This window comes from Pseudonaja textilis, chromosome 15 (assembly GCF_049901715.1).
Source record: "Pseudonaja textilis isolate UNSWEBS1 chromosome 15, rPseTex1.2, whole genome shotgun sequence".
Taxonomy (NCBI): Eukaryota; Metazoa; Chordata; class Lepidosauria; order Squamata; family Elapidae; genus Pseudonaja; species Pseudonaja textilis.
In genome coordinates, this window is record NC_142004.1 from 11,036,126 (window position 1) to 11,051,497 (window position 15,372).

Genomic DNA, 15,372 nt, shown 5'->3' on the forward strand with positions numbered 1-15,372 from the left:
CTTATTGGCGCGGGCGAAGGGCGGTGGGAGGGGGGGTGGCCTGGGCGCCCTCCAGCGTCATCAGAGCGCGCCGCCGGCAGACATGGCGCTCTTCGTAGTTCCCAGGTGGGTCCGGCGTGCTATGGGATCCGCGTCGGGCTGGCTGGCTGGCTGGCTGACCGAACCGGCCCGTGGGGGGGGGAAAGGAGGAAGGGAGGCGGGCGGATTTCTTGGGCAAACGGTCGGGGCCTCTTGAGCCAACCTTGGCCGCTCGAAGCCCAGAATTCCCCGGCCAGCTTTGCTTCTGGGAGCTGAAAGTCCGCCGGGCTTGAAGTGGCCGAGGTTGGGGACCCGGTTCTTTGGAGGGTGGGGGCGTCTACCGACGGCGCTTCTTCGTTTGCTCGGGCGTCAAATGGAGCGCGGAAACAACAGGCCCCGTCAGAGGCCTCGCACGTGGGCCCTGAAGCGTCCCCGAGAGGCTTCAAGCGCCAAAGGTTGGAGACAATCCAAAAAAGGGGCACTGGGTGCGGCGGGCTCGAGAGGTCAAAGAGACAAAAAAGCAAGAAACGGGCAACGCTTTCAAAGTCTCCGGAATAACCGGGCCAAGGGGGGTTGGGGGTGCAAACGGTGTAAGCAAAAGCCCGAAGTCATGAAGCGAGTGAGCCTTAACGCAAAAGCCGTTCCTTAACGGAGGAGGCGATTGGCAGAGTAGGAATAATCGGATGTCCCGACTATTAATAATGTCTGGAACGGGGTTTTAAGAGGCTATTGCCCCTAGAGCGTCCTAAGCGCTGGTGAAATCTACGAGGGGCAAAATTTCCAGAGGTCGATTGCAAAAGGCCCCGCTGCCTGGATCCGTAGGTGTAATGTCCTCTTGCATTAGGATATTCAGGTGCAAATGAAGGCCATCCCCACCTGAAGAGCTGGCAGCTGCATGTCACGTATATAAGAGATCTTCCAAGCTATCTGATGAAGGATGGTTTGCACAAATGCTTCTCCCAGGGTTACAAAGCTTTAGGATAACCACCTGCCTCAGGGATAAAGGAATTGCAATCCTTATCCCCAAAACTGAGGATGATGGGAGCTGTGGTTCAACACCCACAAGGTTACTGATACTATTGCTTGTCTTTTTTCTCCCAAGTTTTAAAATATTACACTCTTTCAACATGTTTATGTGATGGTTGTGATGTCACAGCACCGCCACCTGGAGTCACATGAGCACATTTGGAGCACTCTCCTCTGCAACTGCCTGCATTTACTGCTGTTTGCAGCTTGCAGTCATCTGTGGTCACATGACTGCAGTTTATGACAGTTTTGCTGGAAACCAGTATATTCAGTTTTCCAGCAAAAACACTCCATAATGAACAATGGGTTTGGTTAACGACCACAGCATTTGCTTAATAACTGCTACAAAAGATGTGAAATTGGGTTCTGTCCCTTGGTAACCCACTTTACAACGGCATAATTTACAAACACAATTGCAGTCATGACTCAAGGACTACTTTATATATACAATACAGGTAGTCCTTGACTTACAGCCATTCATTTAGTGACTGTTCAAAATTACGAGGGATTTATAACACTTTTATTGTATCCATAACAATTTTTCAAACTACCACTGCAGCATAGCTAGGGTCCTGTGATCAAAATGTGGATACTTGGCAACTGGCATGTATTTATGACAGTTGCAATATCCCAGGTCATCTCTTGTGACCTGATCAAAGTCGACAGGAAAGCCAAATTTAACTTGTAACAACTGCACTATACATTTAACTGTTGGGAAAAAAGGTCATAAAATGAGGCGTGGCTCAACTGTCTTGTTTGGCAGCAGAATTATGGCTTAATTGCGGTTGTAAATTGAGGACTACCTGTATTAATCATTCTCATACCATGGCAGGACTTGAGCAGCTTTTGATCTTGGGGCGCCAAGATGCCAGGATTTACCATCCTTCATTCTGGATGGGGTGGCACTGCCCCAGATAAACCTGGTGTGCAATATAGGGGTCTTTCAGAATTCATGATTTGCTCAGCAGGAGGCAGTCATGGCTAGGAGGGTCTTTGCCTTCAGGTGCTATCATAGAACGTAAAATAATAGGGTTTGAAGGGACCTCTGCCCATGGCAGGGTACCATTGTGCTCTAGCTGTGCCCATTCCTGGACCAGGAAGCCTCATACTGCCCTGGTCACCCCCTGTTGGACAACTATAATACATTCTGCATTGGGTTGCATTTGAAAAACAACTGGAAGCTTCAGGGGTGCAAAATGTGCGGGTATTTATGTGCACACTTCAATCTACTCAGTGTCCTGCATTAGCTATCAGTTTCCTTCTGGGTTTAGTTCAAAATGCTGATGGTGATCTATAAAGCTCTACTTAAGGTATTTTACCAGCCTTTTGAAAAATTCTCAAAATGTTTAAACTATCAGTAGTCAAAAATTAAAGTGCCAGTTTGGAAAAACAAATATACTAATCAGTGTAATGCTGTTATCTGTTTTTTAATTATGCCTGAGTCTCTGATTTAACTCTCTCCACATTTTTGGATCTTGTACAGCTTCTTTCAGTTGTTTATACCCTGGCTGGCAGTAGCTTTTGGCAGCCTCGTTTTCTTTTACCACTGATCATTCTGAGCATAACTGCATAACTATCTAATAAGTAACTAATGGAACAAGGAAACTCTTCAGTTAAGATTCTGTCTCAGAAAATTCTTTTTGCTTGAAATCAGTAGCCTTAAAAGTAGCATACACTGCTTTAAAACAAAAGCAAACATGAAAACGGAGGGAAGGTAGCTAAAAAGTTGAATATTCAACTGAACATTAAAGATACTACTTGGTCCTTTCCTCCCATCAAACCACCAAGGATGAATAACTTGTGCATATGTTAAAATGACTTTCCTTGGAAAATCCCCAGGTATGTTAGTGATGAAGAGGATAATCCAGAATGTAAGTCCCAGTTGCTCTTACATCGGCTGCAGGAGCAAGCAAAGACTCGGCAGCTGCAAAAACAGGAACAGAACTGGCCCACTTCTGGGCAACGAAAGAGATTGGCGCCTGGAGCCCCTGAAGAAGAGACCAAAGGGGAATTAAAGAAAACAAGCAAAAAGAAGAAAGTAAGTCAGGAATCTCTTTCAGCCCAAAGTCACAGAGAAAAGGAGCCAAGACGACATACTTTTGGGGCAGAAAGTTTGCCCGAGAAAGATGGCTCAAGCAAACGTAAGAAGAATGGTGGGAATTCTAGAACACCTCAAGGAAAGACAGAAGCAGTTCAAGGTAAAACAAATTTTGGTTTTGATTGGGTCCTTCTGGGAGCTGTATTCGAGCAGGTTTCATTTGGATACCAGTCACAGTATTGAAGGACTGTTAATCTTTAGAGCTGTTTTTTCAGACTGTTGAGCAGAGCACTCATTCCGTAGTTGCAGTTTCCCTAAGACAAATGCAACAAACTTTGTGAGTCTGGGGTTTTACTTTTCTTAGCACAATCTACACTCACTCGTTTTGTTCAGTGAATTATTTTCTTCCCTTCTTGCTTGCATCATGTGGCTGTTAATGCAGGCATCTCATTGGAATCAATATTTCTGTTACCAACAGACTGAAAAACCCAAGTCAGCACAAAGTAGACTACCTGTGCAATTCTTTCTATAGCTTTTTGGTTTGGTACTTTTTGAAAAGGGTACTTGACAGTCCACCGTCAGGTCCAGCAGGAAGGGCACATTGCAGGACCTGTCCGTCATCTGATGGGGTCCAGGAGGAGAGCCTTTTGTGTTTTGGCACCCAACCACCCACCCAACATCATTCCCCCTGAGGTCAGACTGACCTTACCGGCCTTCTAGAAAACCTGAGCTTTGCCATCTGGCAGGGGGAGTTGCAGAACTGCAAAAGGGGAATACTACTAGTGAGTTTGGGTGTGCCTGCTCACGGATTATTATTATTTTTTAAATAGTTTGAATTGCCTTCCTTGTTATATTTTGGTTGTCCTTGTTTGTGCTTTTTTATTCTGCAAGCTGCCCAGAGTCACATATGTGAGATGGGTGCCTGTAGAAATTGCACAAACGAACTAATACTATTAGAAAATACCATTTCTTATATTATTACAAAACGTTGTCTACCTAGAGCCTCTTTCTGCCTGAAAACACACACCCTAAGATCAGCCACTTCCTTCCATAAAATGTTTCTTGAACACCAAGTTATTTGTGTTATGTCTGTCCCTTTTATCAGGAGATGAAGGTATGTTGGAGACTCATCCGGAAAGTCGAGCTACCCCAGAAGAAGAAGGTATGGGAGGTTTTGGAGACAAAGAGAGCCAAGCCAGTAAGGATCAGAGGATGCAGGCACCAAATCCAAGGACAGCTTCTTCACCTTCCAGCATGATTGTCCTTGGTCCTTCTGATCAAAGGAATCTGCACAAGGTAACATGATGGTTAACCAACATCAAATCAAACCTTTACTATGGCCACGGTCCAAAAGGAGTTTGGGGTGCAGTCAATTTAAAAGTCCAAAAACTACTTCAGTCTAAAACTGCAAGCAAGAGCCAGCCCAAAACACTTACCAGCTCCCTCAGAAGGAGAAGGAACCCACCACCCACTCCCAAACTACACCTAGCCATTTCATTGAGAAAGTCTTCTCCTCACCAAGGCTCCTGGCTGGCAGTTCCTGCCACACTTATTTAATGAAAACTCTGCCTTTTTAATTTGCAGGGCCGCTGCCTCCTTGGCCCCGGTTTAAGGCAGATTGTTTGAGCGTTGGAGAAGAACAGAAACCTTGACGGGAGCTATTGAGAGGGTGGGTGGGGCTTCCCTTCGTGGGTGGGTGGGTCCAGAGCAGAGGCTTCTAGGGATTCCTGCCTAGGTTGGGCTCTCAAGAAGGTGAGGGCTCTGCGTTTAACTTCCAGGTGCCGCCTTTTGTGCCACGGTGGTTCAGCCAGCCGCAGCAGTTCCAGAGGCAGATCCGAGAGAACCTCGTCCCTCTCCAGGATGTTCCAGTCATTCACCCTAAGCTGAGAAAGAAGCTGCTAGCCAATGGAATAGCCTCTCTCTTCCCAGGTATCACAAGCAGGAGGAGAGCCGGCCACATATTTCTGAAGTTCATTTGCCAAGTTTTCATATTGGAAATGATGTAGTAATAAAACGCTACTTTCACTTTTTGTACGTTAAACGTTAGCAGACAACCTTGGGGGGATAGTAGTTTTGATCAACTAATGTTTTTGCTTTAAGCCTATTGTTTTTGGTGAGTCCTGTTTGAGGCCACTGGAATGAGTGGTGTGGTGGCCTAAAGGATAAGTCGCTCACCTCCCATTCCAAAATTTGAGAGCTGAATCCAAGTTAGTGGCAGGTATTTCTGCCTCAGAAAAAAAAAATATCTGCAGTGAACACGGTGTGGCATCAGGAAGGGCAACCAGCCGGAAAATGCTCAGTTCCATTCAATCACCCCAACTCTGCTCCCAACTAAGGGACTACAGGGTCGTAAAGAGGCAGTTTATTTAAGGCCACTATAGCCTTCTTTTGATATTTAATTTGAAACCGTTATTATGCAGGGCACTTGCTACAGAACTCAAGAAATGTATTGTTATGTGGAGCAAATCTTTGAGCTAAATTAGAATTACCTAAAAAATAGACACAGACATGGACAGATGCCTCTCTGGTACCTCTTTGTTCTTCAACCTTCTGCCAACATTCATGAATCCGTTTTCCTGTGAATGAGGAAGGAGGCGCTCTCTTTGTGTCATAGAGGCTCTTGCCAAAGAAGCTCACAGTAAACACCCAAACGAACCTCCAAGACCATCCTCACCAGTACTGACAGGGCAATCCACTAGAACATCAACTAAGAGCAGACCCCACTCCTTACGGATGATGTTACCTATGGGTAATGAAACGTTTGCAAGAATGCAACCAAGCTCAGAGAGCACCAAGGACCTGCCAGGATTTCAAGTAACATGCGTATAGCAAACAGCACTCTGAGGCAAGCTGGTTCCTCAAATATCCGTTTTTATTGGACATACCTTAATGGCATAGGCTGATGAAAACTGACTCTGCAGTTTTCATCTAATTAAAAGTTTCCCTCCCCTTTCCAAACAGTCACATGGCCCAGTCAAGGTGTCATCCGGTTGCCTGGTTGACTTCACTCATCCTTCTTCCAGCCATCGGTGGGAATGTCCTTGGTTCCCAGGAGAAAGTATTTTGTTTTGGCTACAAAACCCCAGCTATCTGTCTCTATTCCACACTCCCTATCCCTCAGCTCCAGTCTGGCAACATTAAAGCCTCAAAATGGCCTCAGTCGGGTCAGCTTCAAGGTTGACCGGACCCCTAGGTGCCTTCTGCCAATCCATCTGCCCCGCTTCTTCCTCCTCATTTCCTTATTCTGTCTAAAGAGTAGAATTTGCCCAAGAGCTCCATGGAGGTTGAGGAGAGGCCCAATTCCCTTGCCTCCTTCCCTTGAGAACAATAACGAGAGGATGGAGCTCAGCTTTCAAGGAAGCCTCATTCAGATGCAAAGCACGGACGTTTACTCTTGTCTCCACATCTCTTCTTCCGCCTTTTCATTGCTACATTAGTGGTAAACCGTTGTTTGCCTCATCTGGAAGCACAAGTAGGGGGTTGGCCCACAAGAGGAAGCGGGCAAAGATTCATGGCCTGCTGGAGTACCATTTTTTAATTAAAGGAGACTAAGTGCTGCTCAAAGCCATTGGATATCTGATAGAAGAGAACATTTTTAGCTCAGGATGGAACTGTGGGACCCACTGATGATGTTACCTAGTTTGGCAATGAAACGTCTGCAAAGAAACCATCAAGCTCAGAGAGCGCCAAGGACCCTCCACCAGGTGTTCTGTTGAGTGCTGTTATTACCTGTGGCAAACACCTAAAGGTTTTCTTCATATCAATGGACGTTTGAGACATGTTACCTTTCCCCCACACCCCCTGTTTTGTGTGAAGCTCTTCTCAAGCATTCTCTTGGGTGGCAACCCACTAACGCTTCCCACTCTCCTCTTCAGTTCAGGCTGAAGTGATTCCAGCCATCTTGGATTGTGGGCCCAATGGGGCTTTGGCTGGCAGGGGTGGCTACCCCCCAAGCGACATCTGCGTTTCAGCCCCCACCGGCAGCGGCAAGACTTTGGCCTTCATCATTCCGGTGGTGCAGGTGAGCTTCAGGTGGAATCGAGCACTGCTGGTTGTGTCTGGGGGTGTGCAGGGCATCATCCAGAACCAAAGCTCCCCCTGCCCCCCTGCAGCCAATGCTGCGAAGCGTACGATACGCCAGAGAGGATCAGTGGAAGCATCCAGGGAGACCTGGATTTCTGCATTTTTGAGTATTTACTCCAATTGCAAAGATTGGATTTTCTTGCCTTAAAACTGAAAGCTTTGTAGTGAGTTTTAAGTAGCTTCGAAAGATGAAATAGAAGAATTAGAGTGAAAGGAGTGTAGGTCATCTGAAGGGACAACAGCAACTGATAATGGCGGTCAGTGTTCTGGGAACTCTCAGCCCGTGTTCCGGTGGGTGGGTGTTTCTCTGTACAGGGAGGTGTATTGGGGACACTTATTTGGGAGGATGTAGCAAAACTCTTAACATTGTGTCTGATCTCCTGTTTTTGTTTTGGCAGGCCCTGTTGGACCGCGTTGTCTGCCATGTACGGGCTCTGGCAGTCTTGCCCACCAAAGAGCTGGCCCAGCAGGTATCATCTGAAGGGGGCGGGGTGGTCTTTGTGGCTCCTATTTTCCCCTCCACACACAGCTTGAGAACAGTCCTGAGTATCAATACAAGAAAATGAAGGAGTTGCTACAACCCTCTGCTCACACTCCTTTGTTGCATCTGCACAAGAGCCTCATAAAATTGGCAGACAGACTTGTGGCTCGTCATGTTTGCTATGAATTTTGTTAGAGCCCCGAGAGCCACTTGCCGGGTGACCCGAGCGTAGTGGGAGGTGCCACAGTTGTTACTGATGCTCCAGCAGAAGAGACGATGAGGAGCTCAGGCTGGAACACTGAAGGTTTTGGTGCTCTCTGAGCTTGTTGATCTCTTCCAGATGTTTCATTACCAGGCTAGGCAATGCCGTTAAGAAGTTTCTACGAGATCAGTAACTATTATTTGTTTTTAATAACGCTTTAAAAAATAAATGCAATAAATATTCATTTTTAGCCAAAAACAATTAAGATTACAATCAAGATGTTCCTAGAGCAGTGGTCTGCGAGAAAATTTTGGTGGTCCACAGAGAAATGTCACCCCCAGAGCACCCCCCCCCAAAGCAATTAATCCAGGCTGTGCAGAACACAAGGCTGCGCCACCCACATGGCCCATGGGAACCCTCCCCGCCTACTCCCTCCTTACCTGGCAAACTTGCCTGCTAAGTTGCTATTTTTCTTTTTTATTTCCCGACCATCAGCTGTTCTGCTGTGCCAGGAGATTTAGATTAGCTAGAAAGCAGGAAACCGTTGGATTTCTTGCTTTCTAGCTAATCTTTAGATCTTTGGCACTGCTTTTAAGCAGAGCGGAATTTTCCTTAGGACTGAAGCTTCTATTATTCAGGTTCAGGTAGCCGATGGCAGAAAGATAGATCTCTGAATGAATGTGTGAGCAACTCAATCTGTGAGCAACTCAATCTGCCTGCCTGCTTTGCCTGATTTTGGGTAAAAGTTGCTCTTTTTAAAATAGTAATTTAAATATTTACGTAAATATTTATAATATTTACATACAAGCCATGCCCAGCCAGTCACATGACCATCAAACCACACCCACAAATTAGGCCACACCCACAGAACCAGTTAAGAAATTTGAATTCCACCCCTGCCTCTGTGTGTTTGTGTGTGGGGGGGACGGAGGGAGAGAGAAAAAGAGATTAGATCGGATATCTCTCTCTCTCTCCCTCTCTCTCTCTCCCTCTCTCCCTCTCCCACCAACGTCAGCAAGCCACCGTCAGTCAAAATTTATATTAATGGTCCACAGGATTTAAAATTGTGAGTTTGGTGGTCCCTGAGGTCCAACAGGTTGGCAACCGCTGTCCTAGAGAGCTCGATCCATTCCTGGCAGGCCTTCCTTTATTTCTTACAAAAGGCTTTTTTGCAGGGTCAGGGGAGCCTCCCTTGGAGAGAATCCCACCACAGAATCTCCCGATAAGAAGTCCCTGCTTTAGCTGCCTCAGTGTCAACCCCCAGGGGAGGCGTTATAACCTGGGCTCCCGGGTGACTTTGAGGCACGCAGCCTCAAGCACAGTGTGCAGAATAACAGCAGCTCTTCTGGCGGCCAGGGAACCTAATGGGGGATGGGGCTAGATGACCTCTCTGCAGAACCTTTGGGTGTTCCTAATTTTGGGGATCCTTCTAACGAAGGATAGGTTGGAAAATAGAAGTTGAGGAGATGCCGCTCTGTTTACTGTTTTCCTTCCCTCCCAGACGTTCACACGCTCATGTTCTGTTCCTCTCTCTTTCAACATTGACTTCTTTTGATAGGTGGCTAAAATATTCAACATTTACACTGATGGGACTGGGCTGAAAGTTGTCCAGGTTACTGGACAGAAATCTTTTGTGAAAGAACAAGAGTCCCTTGTCGAGACAACGTAAGTCCTGACCTCCTGGGCCTTTGCATTCATTTAATCGTGCTGCCTCGACCTGTTAGCTTTGAAACAAGAGAGATGAAATTTGTCACCATCCTAACTAAGAAAGACTCAACTGCAGCAGCTTTTCTGACCCGGAAAAGAGGATTGGCTGGGAGGGGCAGCTAAAGTCCAAGTCTGCTGCATATCTGCATTTGTGAATCTTTCATCCCGACATGACCTTGAGTACGCTGTGGCTTGACCTTGGTTGTCCTGTTAGATGATGTGTGGTGCAGCCTCCGGGCTGGTTGTCCTGTCAGTTTCCCATTTGCTGGAGGCTTTCTGGTTCCCAGAAAAAGTTGGGAAAACAAGTCAAAAGCCTGGGATGAATCAACTTGTGGAAGGGACCCAAAGCGGCATTCCCACGGGTGCTGCTACTAATTGCTCCGCCTTGTTGTTGTTTTTGGGCAGGCTGACGGGACATCGTAGCCTGGCAGACATTGTGGTAGCCACCCCAGGACGCCTGGTAGACCACCTGCAGCAGAGCCCCCAGTTCAGCTTGCGAGAGCTTCGTTTCCTGGTGAGGAAAACCAAAACCGTGTCTTTGGGCAGCCATTGCGAGAACATCAGAATTCCTCCTGTGTCCCAAAAGGTTTTCAGGTTTACTTCTGCAAATTCTAGCATGGAATTCATGAGGTCAGCATATTTCTGCTGGCCTTTGCCTTTGATTGGGCCTGCAGATTGGGAGCAGGGGAGATGGCTGCCTAGCTGGGCTCTTGTTAGTTCAGTGAGCTTTCCGGCAGGAGCAGCTGTCGCTGGAATAACAAGCTTATGCATCACAAGCTTTTTGCCCAAAAGATCCTGCCCCTCCCTTTTCCTCCCCACAAGAACGAGCCACCAGCCCAGCCTAAGTTCTCGGCAAGACACGCTCACCGTGGTTTCCAGCCTGCCAGAGCAGAGTCCCATGTCCCAATGGGTTCCCCTTCCCCTCTTATTTCTGAGGGCAGATCATGGATGAAGCAGATCGCATGATTGACAACATGCAGCAGGATTGGCTCCAGCAAGTCGTAGAGGCTGTGCACCGGCCTGAAAGGGGCTCCGGTCCCGGCGGGCTGTTCAGAAGGGTGCAGCCAGGTCCCTGCACGGCAGCCAGGTAAGCGGTTTCTGCGGAGAGTCTGCATGCGCCACAGAGACCCCCTTGGGAGGAGAGGGGGACCGCGCCTCTCAAAAGAACCAACCGGGAGGATGGTGGACAAACCAAGAGGGCGGCTGGCTTTCCAGGAGGAAGGTTCTCCCTTCCCTGTTCTCCCTTTCCAGGGCTTGCTCCCCCCAGCTCCCTCTGCAGAGGCTCCTCTTCTCAGCCACTCTGACCCAGAACCCCGAGAAGCTGCAGCGGTTGGGCCTCTACCAGCCTCGCCTCTTCGCGCCGGTTCAGTCTGGGAAAGGGAGCGACGGGCTTGGCTCTCAGTCGTGCGTCAGCGAAAAGTACATTCTCCCCGAGGGGCTCTCCGTAAGTGTCCTCTTCCCCGGATCTTGTTTGTAAGTTTTGTGCCTTTGCCCAGGAAAATAGGTTTATTTGCTTAATCCTGTCACAGTGTAGCCATCCTCGAGGTAGTTACTCCAGGATGCCCCCAAAAGGCATCTAATAGGGCGGGAACTAGAAGCATCTCTTTCTCTGGTTTTGGATACCAGACGGCTCTGTTTTCCAGCTTGGAAGGTGGAATAGATGCCTCATCAGCTGCTGCAAGAGTGGTAAACAAACGGGTGATTCATAAAAGAATTCAGTCACTAAATAGGCATTGGAAGCCTATTGCTGTAAAAAAAACAGGAAGCGGAACTTTTATCCCCTGTGGCTGCTGGGCCGGCCTGGAAAAGCTCTTCAGAATATTCTGCCCCCGAGTGAGGTGGCCTCGAGCGAGCCAGACTCCCAGGGCAAATGCTGCCTTTCCTTCTCTCTCTAGCATTATTACGTCCCTTGCAGCCTGAGTTGGAAACCGCTGTTCCTCCTGCATTTCCTGGTGAGACTGAAGTTCACCCAAGTGCTCTGCTTCACCAACAGCAAGGAAACCTCGCACAGGTGAGGTTTCCTGGCAGAGCTGAACTCGGATCAGGCCCCAGGTTGTGGGTCCCCGGTTCCTATTGCCTGATCTGGGTGGCAAACAGCTCCGTGGGGTTCGCAGCAGGGATCTCGATCAGCTGTACTGATCCCCCTCGCGCAAAAGCAGCCCTATCTTCCACACAGCTGGTCCCCCTCGCCCCCAACTGTCACTTCGGTCTTTCCTCAGACTCTTCCTGCTAATTCAGGCCTTTGGTGGAGTGAAGGTCGCTGAGTTTTCTTCAAAGCTGAGCCCGAGCAAAAGGAAGGTGACCCTGAAGGAGTTTGAGCAAGGCAAGATCCAGCTGTGAGTGTCTCCAGGTATCCCCAAATGCTGTTCCTGTCTGCACCAGGGCCTCTTTGCATCAGGAGTTAGAGGCTGGGACACTAACCAGGGCGGGCGCCTCTCTTTGAAGGCCTCCAACAGTGAGGTCTTCTCCACCAGGTTTGCGAGCAACTCTTGTCAACTTCCCTTGGCAATATAGTCCACTCTTATGCTACGTATTTTTGATTATAATTTCTAACGCTCAGATTTACCCTTCAGTGCTTTGGCTAGCACAGCTGGATATATATATATATTTTTAGTGCCTTCAAGTCAGCCTGGACCAATGCCTGCAGTTTCCTTGGCAAGATTTGAGGGCTGGTTTGCCATTGCCTCCTCCCTAAGGGTGAGAGAGAGTGACTGGCCCAAGGTCTCCCAGCTGGCTTTGTGCCCAAAGTGAGACCAAAACTGACCGTCTCTTGGTTCTAGCCCTTGCCAATCTACCAAACTGGCCCTCACAGCTGGAGTCTGGACACGCTGGAATTATTCGTGTCCTGTTAATTGCCTTGTGTTTTCTTCTGGGACAGTTTAATCAGCACAGATGCCACGGCTCGAGGGATTGATTTTGGTGGCGTGAAGTGTGTCATTAGCTACGATGCCCCTCAGTTCATCAGGACCTACATTCACCGGTACTTTTCTCAGAGGAACGTGGGGGTGGGGGAGGAGGCCCTCTGGAAATGGTGTCGGGGAATCTGATCTCTTCCCTGGAAGCCCCAAGTTTCCCTTTGGGTTTTAGGGAAGGCCGATTGGGGGAAAAGCGTTGTTCATCTCCTCACCAGGCGCCTTTTGCATTTAGGGTGGGCAGAACAGCTCGTGCTGGGAAGGCGGGCCTGGCTTTTAGCCTGCTCCTCAAGCGGCAGGTAGGTGGCCTCGTCCCGCCCTGGGGAAACCTCCCTCAGAACGTGTTCGCAGCCCCTGGGGGCGGCAGGGCATGTACTCCGTGCCGCTTAAGAGTGGCATATTTCAGTGGCACATTCAAGGGTGGCTCAGCAGAAGGCCCTGAGGTCTGGGCACCCGCTGGTACCTCTTTAGGAGGCTAGGTGCGCTTCCGCTGGACCTGCGAGTTGCTGGAGGAGGCCACCGTGGCCGCAGGGTGGAGAAGTAGTGACGTTAGGCCCGCTTTCCTTCCCTAGGAGCATAGGTTCCTGAAGATGCTGAAGGACGCGGGTCTTCCAGAGTTGGAGCCGCAGCTGGTCAAGAGCAGCTCCCTCCAGCCTCTCCTCCAGCAGTACGAAGCAGCCCTGGCCGAACTTGCACAGACTGTCAAGGTACCCTGGCTTGTAGAGGGAGGGAGGAAGCCGCCGACTCGGAGGGGTCCCTGGTATAAACATTCATGCAGCTGGACAGCTAGCGGACGTCCCTCTGCCTTTAGAGGCAGATTCTGTGTGCCAGTGATGGAAAAGCTTCATTTTCGTTCTTCAGATCTGTCACTGAGGCAGTTCGCATGCAATGCAAAACAAGGGACCAATTAGCAGGGTGCTGAGCCCAGCCTTGTTGGTCGCAGCCGTGGACTTCTCTTATAAGCAAGCGTCGTTAGCAAGCCAAGAATGCCCCCTGCATGGGTTGATCAGCGTGTGGCCAGCACTAGGGGTTTGGGGTTGATAATTGACTGAACCAACGGGATGCACAATTTGCCTGGTTTGTTCGTGGGACGGGCCTTGGTAGCCGTGATCACTGTGGGAGCGTTGTAACGGCTGCTCCTACCAGAGACGTCTCCTAGTGTGGCGCTTGGCCTGCGCTTGTTCTGGCGCTGACCCGCTTTCTGAAGTTCCGTGTGGGAAAAAGACGAGAGGCAGCTGAGTTTTTCTCCACTGGGAGAAAAAGCGGTGCCTGGGCACAAGGGCTGGCTCTGATCCAGGCACAGCTTTGAACCCTTTGCTCCCGTTTCTCGGGGTGGTTTAGCCAGAGCAGAAGTGGAACTGGCTGCTCTTGTCTCTCCGGGAAGCCTGGAGAACTTCAGTTCTTCCACAGCGGAGGAGGGATAACGGTCCAAACTGCTGTTCCAAGTGCCGAATGAATTCAATAGGCGTAACCTCCTTTCTCTTTCAACAGGAGGAGCAGGTTGGAAAGCGATCTTAAGGCAAAACGCTTCATGGATACACACCAAGGTGCTGCAAACCAGCAGAACTGGAACTCTGCCCCACCCTCTTGAGGGACCAATGCCCGGAAGCAGATATTCGTGAAAAGCAACTTGAGGAACAAAGTAGGAGTGAAGGGACACAGCCTGCTCTCACTGCGAAGCAAGAAGAATAATTCTCAGCTCTCCAAAACAGTTTAAGAGAAGCCGCTCTGGGGCAGAAGACTTCAGCCTTTGCCAGCGCAGGGCCACTTTCACGAGCAACCCTGAACAAGGGCGCAGTGGCACCGATTAATCTTTGAAATGACTGAATTGCCTCCCCAAAATGTGGCAAACCAGTTGTGCCTAAGATGTCCTTGTTGGTGAAATAACACTGATGCTAATTGATTATATCCGGTCTGTTTATAGCTATGTCTCCGTTACCAAAATGACACAGTTTGAGCGCGTGCATTCTGCTCAGCTGTGCAGCGGCCCTTCGGGTTCAAGGGAGACATGTTGTGGTACAGATCTTGTGCGGACACGGAAGTTGCTCTGCGGTCCCAATGGAAGCAGCCTAGTGCAGCCAGGGACGCTGTTGTAACTGGAGGTGCGATTCCGCGATGTAGTTCGCTGCTTTTCTGTCAGGTTTCCATGTTGTCTGTCTTCAAAGTCAGTGGAGGCTTTGTGGCTCAGAGCTCCCTAGCAGCTTAGGTCAGAAGCGGCCGCCTCTCGTTCCCGTGGCTGGATGTCCCAGGGCTCAGGGTTTCTTGCACGGCCTTTTCGTAGCCCTCATGTGCTGGACCTTCCCGGATTCCAGTGCCCTGTAGAACAACAGGCAAGGCCGTCCATTCTGATGCCATGGCCCCCACCTCACCTGAAGGGACTCAATGCTGGTGGACTCTACATAATCCAAGACCTGCAGGCCTGGTCAACAAACGCCAAGATTGACCCAAGACGTGCATGTGGCGTTTCTATTTCTTCATTTATTAAGCCTCTGCTTAAAGTCAACGTGGTGACTCAGGGCATGGCACAGAGATAACACAGCCGGCAGTTCAAACTGCCGCTTTATTGCTCCAAATATCCCCCAATGCTCCCATGTCTCTGGCAAGTCCCAGAGCAAGCGATGACAAACACCCGTACAGACCTCAAGCAGCCTCTGGCTGCAAATAGTCCAGCCCAGCACTTGTACACCATGATGCACAGAGCAATAAATTCAGTAGGGCGAATCAAGGAATTCGGGAAGCAAAGGGAGTCAGGTAATTAGTCCAGGAAGCCGGAAAGAATTCAAGGAATCCAGGAAAGTTTCAAACTCAACGCTTCAGGAATTCAGTGTTTGTTCCCAACAAAATGCCTCTCCCCACAGAGTCTGGAGTCTCAGTTCCCAGGTGTGCCTTCTGAAGAGGGGCGGGG

General features: G+C 49.2%; 1 protein-coding gene across 2 annotated transcripts; it reads left to right on the forward strand.

Moving 5' to 3' along the window:
* Positions 1-32: 32 nt before the first annotated feature.
* On the forward strand, positions 33-14,375 carry DDX51 (DEAD-box helicase 51). Of its 2 annotated transcripts, none has more exons than XM_026717032.2 (16): positions 33-105; positions 2,884-3,242; positions 4,188-4,378; positions 4,861-5,011; positions 6,958-7,103; positions 7,564-7,635; positions 9,407-9,513; positions 9,961-10,069; positions 10,497-10,642; positions 10,807-10,999; positions 11,451-11,566; positions 11,775-11,891; positions 12,434-12,535; positions 12,703-12,766; positions 13,040-13,174; positions 13,959-14,375. In XM_026717032.2, the coding sequence occupies exons 1-16, from the start codon at positions 83-85 to the stop codon at positions 13,983-13,985; spliced, it is 2,058 nt and encodes a 685-aa protein (XP_026572817.2). In that variant the 5' UTR covers positions 33-82; the 3' UTR covers positions 13,986-14,375. The 2 variants fall into 2 exon arrangements, with proteins under 2 accessions (XP_026572817.2, XP_087769638.1); XM_087913512.1 differs by lacking the exon at positions 33-105 and adding an exon at positions 898-1,084.
* Positions 14,376-15,372: the final 997 nt, after the last annotated feature.

Bases quoted from the DNA above. Each gene is read 5' to 3' on its own strand.
- DDX51 (XM_087913512.1), top strand. From the start codon at position 969: ATGCTTCTCCCAGGGTTACAAAGCTTTAGGATAACCACCTGCCTCAGG. The intron at 12,536-12,702 runs GTACTTTTCTCA...TTTTGCATTTAG, and splicing joins ATCAGGACCTACATTCACCG to GGTGGGCAGAACAGCTCGTG. The intron at 12,767-13,039 runs GTAGGTGGCCTC...TTCCTTCCCTAG, and splicing joins GCCTGCTCCTCAAGCGGCAG to GAGCATAGGTTCCTGAAGAT.